This window comes from Microtus ochrogaster, chromosome 2, assembly GCF_000317375.1.
Source record: "Microtus ochrogaster isolate Prairie Vole_2 chromosome 2, MicOch1.0, whole genome shotgun sequence".
Lineage (NCBI taxonomy): Eukaryota > Metazoa > Chordata > Mammalia > Rodentia > Cricetidae > Microtus > Microtus ochrogaster.
The window spans coordinates 48,199,597-48,211,187 of record NC_022010.1 but is presented as its reverse complement, the minus strand read 5'-3'; the positions used below and the strand labels follow the sequence as shown (position 1 = coordinate 48,211,187).

The following is an 11,591-nucleotide window of genomic DNA, read 5'->3' as shown; positions in this document are numbered from 1 at the left end:
GTGGATACTTGGGAATTTCCCAAGTGCCATGTTTCTCCCTAACCTCACAATGGCTCCCTCTATCAAGATATCTTTTTCCTTGCTCCCCCTCTCTGTCCTTCCCCCAACTCAGCCATCCAGATCCTTCAAGTTCTCGTTCCCCTTCCCATTGTCCCCTTCCCCTCCCCTTTCATCCTCCCCCTTGTCCCCCATGCTGCCAATTGACTCAGGAGATCTTGTCGATTTCCCCTCTCCAGGGAGATCTCTGTATTACCCTCTTTTAGTCTATGTTTTAGTAAGAAACAGTTTTATTTGTTGCTAGTTTTATACATATTGAGTCCTTAGGAAGATAAGTTTGATTGATGCTGACTCATTTTCCTACACATTCTGTTAACTCACTGAAGTTTTAAATAAAACACTATTTTAATGAATCTTAAATCTGTTTAGGTAACAGTTATTTCTCTAATCTCAATGATTTTAATTATACTAGTATTTCCAAAGTGCATTCCATAGAATTTAATTCTATGATTAATATAAATTTAAATATCAACTCCCAGTTTCCTAAATTGTCTTTTAATCACTCTCTACTCCTTAAGATACATTAGAAATATCTATCTCAGAATTTTTTCTAAGTTATGTTTTGCTAGTGGTACTTTCTGAGGTTTTGGAAGTTAATGTTAGAGAAACAGATAAAAAATAAGCCAACATGTTAATAGTCATTATCTTTAAGTAGGAAAAAGGCAGCATAAAATATTTCCCCTTAACTCTTGATATACTATAAAAATAATTACTTTTATACTCTAAAATTTCATTACAAATAGCAATTTAATGTTGAATACTCTTCTGAACCAAACCACTTTTATTGTATAGTAAGGCTCGAAGTGGAAGAGTCTAACATATGGTCAAACCTGTATTTCCAAAATATATTCCTCTAACATGATTTTATGACATATCAATAGTCATAATTGGAAACAATTGAATATATGGTTGTATTTGCATGCAGACTTACTATGCATTTTTAATAGGTAAAATATTTTACATTGTTTAGAGTTTCCAAACTTTTTGATTATAGATTTTTCTTTCTATGAAATGTCTTGTTTTCACTGGTTTATCATGCAATACATTTTAACAATTGTTGTTCCACCCAAATCCAATAGACAGATGGCAGTTTTGGTTTATTGACTTACTATTTATTGGAGAATAATTAAGAATACTATTCTTTATAAGGAGCATTTATCTTTCTAGAACACTACAATAATATTTAAGTATTTATTACATATATAGAACTAAAAAACTCTATAAACTGTTCTTTGAAGCCTTGTTTAATTTCTTTAAGAATATATTCTTGAATATAAATAATTCTGATTTTTAAGTAGAACAGTGATCTCAAACTATTGAATGTGATCTATCTTTTGCCATTAAATTTTGATATATAAATATATATATATATATAATCTGAAAAAATATTTTTTTGATAAAGGTCAGTGCTACTATATCCAGTTTTAGATGAGAAAATTCACTATCAATTGGGTGAATGAATCCATTCACAAAATTTCCCAGTATCTAATCTATATAGTCCTTTGATTCACTTTGAGAAATCACTGTAAGAGAAGCCTAGAATGACTGACCACTTTACAATAGTTCCTAGGATTTAAATAGTCCTTACTTTCTGTGAAGGCTCTTTGTGGATTTTATGTGTCCTTAAGAAATAAAGTAGAACTGTGCCAATTCCGCTTAGCCCTACAACACTGGAGTGTATTCAAGCTTAATTTTAATTTTGTTGTCATTCTCTGGTGCCTAGTTTTAAATTATTGCTATTAATTTAACAGATCCACCAAGACTCATCCAGGCCCAGTTGTTCATTTAAGTGATAGCCCAAGAGATGAAGGGAAAGTAAGTACGCTGCATCATTCTCGCTTTGGTTTTCCTTGTTTTTAGAAAAAGATGTTTTAAACTGTTTCTTGAGATTTAACATCTTAACTGGTTTGTAGCATTCAGTGGCATCTAAAAATAATACTTAAAGTATGAATGAGCAAGTAAACAAATAAATGGATATACTTGCTACTAATGCTTTAAGTTTTTAGTTTGCCTAAAACTAAAATTGAATCTTAAATATGCATTGTTGAAGGTTACAGAGCAGATTTTATTTCTAAATATATGATTTGCCTTAGTAGTATGATTAACTTTGTCATTAATCACGTATTTGTTATTTGGCTTTGGTATTAACAAAGTCATAACCAATATCCAGTAATACAAATTAGATAATTTTGATTTTCTTTTAAGTATACATTAATATAGAAAATATTTACCATTTCATTGGGATAAAGTCCAAGGGATTAGTGAAACCCATCTTCGAGTGTTTCTGTGCTGGAGTTTCTAGAGATGGTTAGAAAATGAGGCCTCTGACTTGCTCAATGGAACAGTCCCTGGTGGGGTGGGAAAGGTAGGAGATAGAGTCTAGTAGGGAAGTAGCTCACAAGGGAGTTCTTGGGTCTATTTCTCCCCTGGCCTCTTCCTAGATGCAATTTCTTTGCTTTATGGCCTTCCCTGACATGAAAAGCTCAGTTCTTCCTCATCCTCAAGATTAATAAGGACTAACTGTTTGAAACTATAAATCATAATAAATCTTTTCTCCCTTTAATTGATCTTCTAGATATTTTGGCCACAGCTATGCATATGTACCTAACACATTATTAATTATAAAAAATCATGATTATTTCATAATTTCCCTTTGATAATGAAATAGTTGGTAGCTTGAGTTCTAAAACATTGTCTTTATGGATATTTTGTCAAGTATATAATTGTTTATAGGTACCATAAAAATTATAATGATATTTTTTACTGTAGTTTTACATTTTTGTGAATTATTTATTTTTAAAGGACAGGAATTGTGTAGTCTAACAAAGATCCAACATGGAAGGCAAATTCAACTGATGAAGCAATATTAGGTACATCTAACTTGATCTATAAATAGAATGTAAAGCTATTTGTCAGAGTTTATTTCTTGTTGACGAAAGCTTATGAAGCTTCAACATATAAAAAGAACTACAGTTAAGGAAAGCTGAGAGTGGGAGAAACAGTCTTCCCCAGGCAATAGCGTACCAACTGGTTGTTCAATACCTAGTGGTCAGTCCTTAACACACACATAAGTGACATTATGCAGACTGAAAGGGTTGATCATAATGTGCAAAACTGTACATAAGTATCAAGGAATATAGATATAGATATATGCACACACACACAAACTCCCATATGCATGTAACAACCGTTAATGAAAACTGAGGCCATTAATTCAAAATAGAGGAAAAGGGTACATGGGAGGGTTTGGAGGGAGAAGAGGGAAGGAGGAAATGATGTAATTATATTATAATCTCTAAAACAAATTTCAAAATAAATTGTCCTAGATCCTTAAAAGGCAAATGAGGCAAGCTTTTTCTGAAGTAAATAAAGTTCTATTTAATGTGCAGGTATAGTTTCTACTGGGATGTAGAAGAAGCACCCTCATTGGCAGTTAGGGAAATGTAGTTACTCTCATCAGGCTGGCAAATATTAAAAATAATAGTGCTAGATAGTGGGAAAGGCCATGCAGCTATGCAGACATAACTAACACATCATAATATTATAAAACTATCCCAATTATTTCATAATTTGGATTAGACATGCAAATATATAGGCACAGAAAACAATGTTATTAAAATAAGACACATGCTTTAAATAATTTGACTTACACGGCAGAAAAAAAATGACATCTTGAAATTTACAGGCAAATGGATGGATCTAGAAAACATCATATTGAGTGGGGTAACCCAGACCCAGAAAGACAAATATCATATGTACTCACTCTTAAGTGGCTTTTAGAGAGACATACAAGGATCTAATCTACATGGGAAGTAGAAAAAGACAAGATCTCCTGAGTAAACTGGGAGCATGGGGACCATGGGAGAGAGTTGAAGAGGGGAGGGGAAAGGCAGGGCGGGGAGCAGAGAAAATGTATAGCTCAATAAAATCATTAAAAATATAGTAAAAAATAATAATTTGACCTAGATAATCTTCAGATATCCACACTTTATGTGAATAAGGAATAATATGTCTATTAACTGAAAGCTAAATAAATGAATTTTGATACACAAATAATGGATAATTCACTAAGGCACACTTTAAAAGAAAATTCCAGAGCAGTGAGGCATGAAACTATGTGAATAATGCATCTGTATTTGTATGTGTACTACATACTTTAAAATATTTCTCATAAAAATTTCACATCCTTTATGTTAACTTAATTCTATATACTGATTTAGATTTATTGCTGTTAGGAGTTAACTTTTTTACATTTAGTTTGTGTGGGAGTGGGGCATGCATCTGCCATGGGTGTGTGTGGAAGTCAGAAGGCACCTTGTAGGGTTGGTCTTCTCTCATAAATTCTGGGAATTGAACTCAGGTTATCAAACTTGGCTGCAGGTGCCTTTACCTGCTGAACACATATTGCTGGCCTCTGACTTAATTTTCATTAAATCATTTTGATAATAGCTGATTATTGTTAGTATATAAAATACTGTTTTATTAAATGGCAGCATCATTGAATGTTTTGTTTTTAGTATCTGTTCTTAGATTCTCTGTTGTAAATTATTTATTAAAGTCTAACAAATATAGCTTTTGCTTCTTTTTCTACATAGAGAGTTATATGTATCTTATGTTGTGTTGGCCAGGACATTATTGGATATAAATGATTTATTCCTGGGTTTAGAGTTTTAGCTAGGAAGTTGAGGCCCTAGATTCTGGCATCATCTACTCAGCCCTCACTTCACAAAAAGAACAAAAATATTCTCAGCTATTTCTATTCTGAGAGTTTTAAATTTAAATGACATTGAATTTTGTTGAATGTGTTTCTACATCTTTTTGGATTCTCTAGTGTTGTCTCCTGACACTTCCCTGCTTGTCTCACTTTAGGTTTGGAAAGGTTAATAAACTTACAGCCTTACTTCTTGAAGTTCACTAGCTATACGCAACAACACCCCCTTCTTCTCACTAATTCTAGATTCACAAGGTTTCTACAACATAAAGTATACCTTCCGCCTTTCCTAAAAATTGTCACAGGTGTCAAATAACATGACTCTCTAGTGAAGAGATATTAACTTCCCAAGAATCAATTTTAACCAATGTCAGACAAGAGACAGGGAATGAATTATGCTCTTCCCTTTAACTGGGTTGTTCTGTCATGATTTAGAGACAAGGCCACAAGTCCATACCTTCCAGATAATTATTGATGTGTCTCGTCTGACTCACCCCATGAAATAATGGTTGGCATAATTTTGAGTCATCTTGCTTCCTCTACACTTTTCCTTTAATAATGTGATCCAGAGAATATACTTAGATAATAAATCATAACATCTGCAATCTCTTTCTTTGAGTATGTTGAGATTATTGCTCCCCATGGGATCTTTATAGTTGGATTTTCTTTTCTATAAAGCCAAAGGATTTGTTGAAGATACCAAGTGGAGTGACATTAAACTCTAGCATACAATACAGTCATAATTACCTAAACATTTTTGTGTGGTTAATTGGAATGGGGACTCCTGGAAAGGCAAGACAGTGAGAGATCAAGTACTTATTGTAATGGTCTGTCCTGTCCCTTTAAGAGACAAGCCCTGCCCACTCCCCCCACCCACCACCAAGGCAGATCTTCCTTCTGCTTCCAGCCTGAATACTTTCCTTTCTGTATACTCTCCCAAAGAGGCAGCTTCTCCCTTCCCCCCACTTCTCCCCTTCCCCCCTTTTTTTCTCTCTCTCTCCTCTGCCTTTCTCTGCTCTTCCCCCTTCTCTTCTTCCCTTACTCCCTTTCCCTTCCATAACCCAATAAATAAACACCCACTTTCTCTGCATGGCATGTCTCTGTCTTTCACCTGCCAAGTGACTCCCTGCCTGGGTTCTTCAGCCCCTCATGGCCTATGGGCCACTTGGGGAACAGAGCAGTTTTATTTTTGCCATAACACTTATGATATGGGTTAATGACAGCCATAATGATGTGGATAAAATAGGTTTTTTTGATGGCACTTGTTTTCTTGTACTAATATAAGCTATCATACTGAGATAGCTTAAAACAGCAAACATTTATTGTATTACAGTTCTCTGTGGCAGAAAACTAACAGCAACCTCGCTGAACTAAACTCCTTTCTAGAAAAGAGGCTGATTTCTTGCCTTTTCACAAGCTTCACACAACTGTTGACTGGTAGCTCCCTTTGGTTTTAGAGTTGACAATGAATTTTATCGCCAGCTTTGTCCCTTGACAGCACTGTCTTTCTGATCACACCCGGAGAAACTTCTCTCTTAAGGACTCACTTCATTAGTTTGGCCCACCTGAAAAGTATAAGGTACCTCTTGCATGTCAATGTCTGACCTTAATTACATAATAGAGGTCTTTCCTGGCATGTGACAGATTTTTATTTATGGTGCTGGGGATCAGACCCAGTGTTTTATGCATGTAAATACATGCTTGTATCACTCTTAAGCACTGGACTATTTGACATATGGGGCCGTTTTTTACTCTGCCTACAGAAAAACATTGCCAAAATTGGGATCAAGAACTTTTATGAAGAAACCAATTGTTATCCTTTTGATAAGCCTGTGTCATTATTAGGAAAGAACATTATCCCAGGTTCCTAAAAATTATTTTCTTAAAGCTACTATGGCAAATGAACACAGACTGAATGACCTAAAACAACAAATATTTAGTTTTTCAAAACTCTAAAAGCCAGAAGTCTTAAATCAATGTATTGGTTAGACTGTGTTCCCTCTAAAGCTTGGGTTCCCAACCTGTTGGTCTTGATCCTGTTAGGGGTTGATCATCCCTTTAACAGAGCTCTCCTAAGACCATTATAAAACACAGCTATTTATATTATGATTCAAAACAGTAGCAAAATTATAATAATTTAGTAACAGTAAAAATAATTTTATGGTTGGCAGTCACTGCAGTATAAAGAACTGTATTAAAGGGTTATAGTTTGGAACCACTGCTGTAACATCTCTATGGGTCACTTTTCTTGCCTCATGTAGCTTGACTTGAAGCATAACTCCGACTTCTGCATTTATCTTCTTATGACTACCTTTCCTGTCTCTTTGTGTCTTTTCCTTATCTAGAAGGTTACCAGCCACTGTGTTTATGGTTGGGTCCACTCTAAGTCCAGGGTGATTTTGTCACAAAATTCTAATGAATTGTACATTTAAAAGACCTTATTTCAAAAATAAGGCTACATATTTGAAGTTTTGAATGAATATATGACTTTATTTTAAAATCATGCTTTTCACACCTACAACAGGGAAACATAAAGATAACCCTGAGAAAATTGTAATTCTTTGAAACAGGCTCAACTTTCATGAACCCATTTGACCAGCAAAATTATCCTTTTCAGCCGGGCGGTGGTGGCGCACTCCTTAAATCCCAGCCCTCAGGAGGCAGAGGCAGGCTGATCTCTGTGAGTTCGAGACCAGCCTGGTCTATAAGAGCTAGTTCCAGGACAGGCTCCAAAACCACAGAGAAACCCTGTCTCGAAAAACAAAAACAAAAACAAACAAAAAAAAAAGAATCACCTGGCGCTGAGTTTAAATTGTGAATGTTAATGCATCAGGACCAGAGGGAATCTCAGCTCTGCATTTAATCAAGCAAAGCTTGATTAAAAAAAAAAATTATCCCTTTCACTGTTGCTTATAGAAAATAATTTGTCTGATTTAGGAGACTGATAATTATATTCACACAGATACATGGAGTCATGAACTCAGGTGTAAAACCAGAATCACACCTCAGATATCATTACGATCTAACATCGATACATAAGTCTTTCTCTATAAGGAAACAGAATATACATAAAATAAGTGGAATATATATTTACAAAAGAAACTGAGGACCTAATGTTGTTAGTCACCGAAGGAATACATTTAGCAATGATTTTTAAGGGTTTGAACTTGGAGGCTGTATAGAAGTCAGTGTATTACATAGGGCATGTTTTGGGTATAATCCTTTGGTGAGGACACGTGCCCTAGTACTTTACAGGGCTAATCCTCTGAAGCCTTGATTCAACAGAGACATATGGTAACTAGAGATACCAACTATACCTTCTAATGCAATATTAAAGAAGGGATCAGATCAGAAGAAGCAAAAATAGAGAGTATTAACTAAGTCACCTCCTCAGTGCTGCCTAAGAGCCCTCTAAGGGTGCTGTTTCTACTTAGTAAGGCAGGAATACTCTGGAAAAGCAGGTAACACATTTACAACAGTAGATAGTGGCTATCTTTTTTAGGCCTTTGTTGACAGCAGGAAATGATGGCAAAGAGCCAGTCTCCATAATATCTGTGGGGATTGAATATCTAGTTGTTAGAGGCCAGGTGGCTATATTTAACCATCTGACAGTATGGGTATAAATTGCTGTAAAAAGCAGCTGGGCTATAAGGGCAATACATGAATCCATGATATTAACTAATAAAACAAAAGCAGAAAAACAAGAAACGAAGCCAGGTCATTGGCTTATGCCTGTCTTCCCAGCTCTTTGGGAGGCTGGATCAATCGGATCACCAATTCCAAGTCTGCATAACAAGACCACACCTCAGTAAAATAAACAAAATGTGAAGGAGAAGTCACAAAAGACCACAACCAGTTTTTCTTTATACTTGGGATATAGTTTAACTTTTTAAAATCAATATCTTTGCGTATTAGCAAAACAAGAAAAACATAAAGCTGATACAAAAGAGGCTTTAGTAAAATTCCCTTCATGATGAAAATGATCTTTTCTCACGCTAAGGGAAAAAAGGAACTTTGTGGACCCAAAGCTGTGAAACTTACACAAAGCTGTGAATATATCCTCCTTAATGCTGAGTTTGTTTTTCCCTTTGGGCAGAAGTGAGACAAAGATTCCTTCCATTTAACATTGTTTAGCTGTTGGCAATATTGGTAACTTTTCATATGTAAGTTCTTCCCTAGGGCTATGACTTGTACAGCCAACAGCTCTTGGGCCCCAGTAACCCTGCCACCTATGGATTAATCTCACAGAGTATCTTTCTGGGTCTAGGTTATCTCACCCAGGATGTTTTTTTTTTTTTCCAGTTCTACCCATTTGTCCTTATATAATTTTATTTTTCTTTATAGCTGAATAATATAGCATTGTATTAATGTGTCACATTTCATTATTGCATTTCATCAGTTGATTGCTGGTTATTGTGAGAGCAACAGTGAACATGGATAAGCATCTCTGTAGTAAGATGAACAGTCCTTTGCTTAGGTCCATGGGTAGTATGGCTGGGTGACAGGGTAGACTATCTCCACCTTTCTGAAGAACCACCATAGTGTCTGCACCAGTCTACTCTCCCACCATTAGTGAGTCAGCTTCCCCTTTCTCCATTGCACATCAGCATTTGCTGTTATTTGTGGGTGTTATTCATTTATTTATTTTATCCTAGCCCTTCTGGTTGGGTTAAGATGAAATCTGAAAATGCTTTTCATTTTCATCTTCATGATAGCTAAGGATATTGAACATTATTAAATTTTTTTCTTTTAATTTTGAGATTAGTATAATGACATCATTTCTCGTTTCCTTTCTTCCCTCTAAACTCTCAATTTAAATTTTTTAAAAATAATTTCCTTTAAGTTGACATATCAGAAAGTTCAACACTTTTGTCAAATCAATTTAAACATTATCATGTGTAGCTCCTTAACTTTGCATTTGGATATAAGGTATAGCTAGATTAAAAATAACTCTAGGGGCTAGCAAAATGGGTCAGTGGTTGAGAGTACTTGTTACTCTTGAAGATGATCTCAGTTCAGGTCCCAACACCCACTTGGCAGCTCTCAACTGACTCTAACTCCAGTACCAGGGACTCTGATGCTCAATTCTGGTCTCAACAGGAACCAGGCATGCATGCGGTCTACATACACTGCAGTCAAATTATCATATACATAAAAACATGAATAGGATAGGTAAAAATATATTTCTTTGATGTTTCAATTTTATGTTTCAAATTCTATTTTAAAAGGAAGACTATTACTTTTCAAATACTTTATATTGATTTAAGTATAAGCACCATTGTATTGGTAGTTACATTCCTTATTGCTGAAACAAAACATCTGACCAAAGCACCTTATGGAATTAGGTGGTTTTCATTTGTGGTTGGAGGAAAGTCTATCATGGTACGAAAGGCACACAGGCAGAAGCATGATGCTGCAGATCACATTATCGCCACAGTCAGGAAGGAAAGAGTGATGCACACTTCGGCTCAGCAAGCTTTCTCCTGGTTAGGGGATCCACAGCCTGCGACCACGGAATGTTGCCGTCTACATTTAGAACAGGTCAACTCACCTCAACTAATCTAATTTAGAAAGTCCCCAACAGACATTTGTCTCCAGGGTGCTTTTAGACCCTGTAAAATTTATATCGTAGGCTACAATTAGCTAATGTTAATTTAATAGAGAATTTTTAAAAAGCTTTAACTTCTAAAGGTTTATAAGCCATTAGTTTAAGCTATGTACTCAAGGCTTTGGATGTAGTTCAGTGGCAGAGATTCTGTCTGACATGTACAAGGTCCTACATTTGATCCCCAGAATGAGGGGCTGCACCAACATCTTCAGGTGAGAATATGATAAAATATTTGCTCAAAGTAAATACAGTTGATATGACAAAATTTAAAACTATTTTATATTATATTTATATATTTATATTAGTAGCCAATTAAATATAATACTTCATCGATTATTTTGTCTTCATTTTCTATCTTTAAATTCTCACATAAACTATATTGTACCATGTTTATTTACATGTTTCCTTGATTCTTTGAAACAGGCAGCGTTCTCTGGTTATGTTTATATTGCAACAGAAGTTATTGACCCTTTAATTTGTTAATTGTTGTATCAGTATCTTTGTCTTCAAAAACAATTTTAAAGTAGTAGGAAGCATATTTAAGTGCTAGAAAAGGTAGGACAAATCAGGCTGTGTTGTGTAGCATGCTTTTTCTTTATAGTAGTATTATAACTTTTTATTTGAACACCATTAAAATTAATATCAAAATTAAGAAAATGGTTGTTTTACTGTTTTCCAGCTTTTGATAGGTTATGAAAATGGTACTGTAGTATTCTGGGACTTGAAATCTAAAAGAGCAGAGCTGAGAGTTTATTATGATGAGGTAAGTGATTTCTGCTGACATATTTGCAAAGTTTGGGGACTATGTGCCACTTTTCTGCTCTGAAGTTTTGTGCTTTACTAATATTTTTGATCACTGGGACCATACTGTCCTTACTCAGTGTTTAATATTCTTTTGTTACTTATATAAGTTCCAACTGTTGATTATTTTTGAATGAGAATTCTGCCTTGACAGCCAACTGTGGAGATTATTGCCTAGTTTTGGCTTTATTTCTATTCTTTCCCTTATGACATTTTTTTGATTTGTCTCATCTCATTTCTTTTATGTAGGTTCCATACTCACATCTTGCTTCTTGACTTTCAAGTTTCTAAAGACACTAGTCAAGGCTTCCTAAACAATTCATTTTCTGTGGCTAAGAGTTCAAGACAGTTTGAAAAGCTTTTCCCCTTTATTATTTATCTTCTTAGAATAATGAAATTGTTTTGTGTATCAGA

General features: G+C 34.9%; 1 protein-coding gene across 9 annotated transcripts in view; it reads left to right on the top strand.

Annotated features, from left to right (window-relative positions):
* Stxbp5l (syntaxin binding protein 5 like) overlaps positions 1–11,591 on the top strand; it is a 250,576-nt gene that overhangs the window by 74,380 nt on the left and 164,605 nt on the right. For all 9 annotated transcript variants that reach the window (XM_026785910.1, XM_026785901.1, XM_026785891.1 and 6 more), the window contains exons 7-8: positions 1,809–1,872; positions 11,056–11,139. In XM_026785910.1, coding sequence (XP_026641711.1) covers positions 1,809–1,872; positions 11,056–11,139 — 148 coding nt within the window. The remainder of the gene's footprint in view (positions 1–1,808; positions 1,873–11,055; positions 11,140–11,591) is intronic.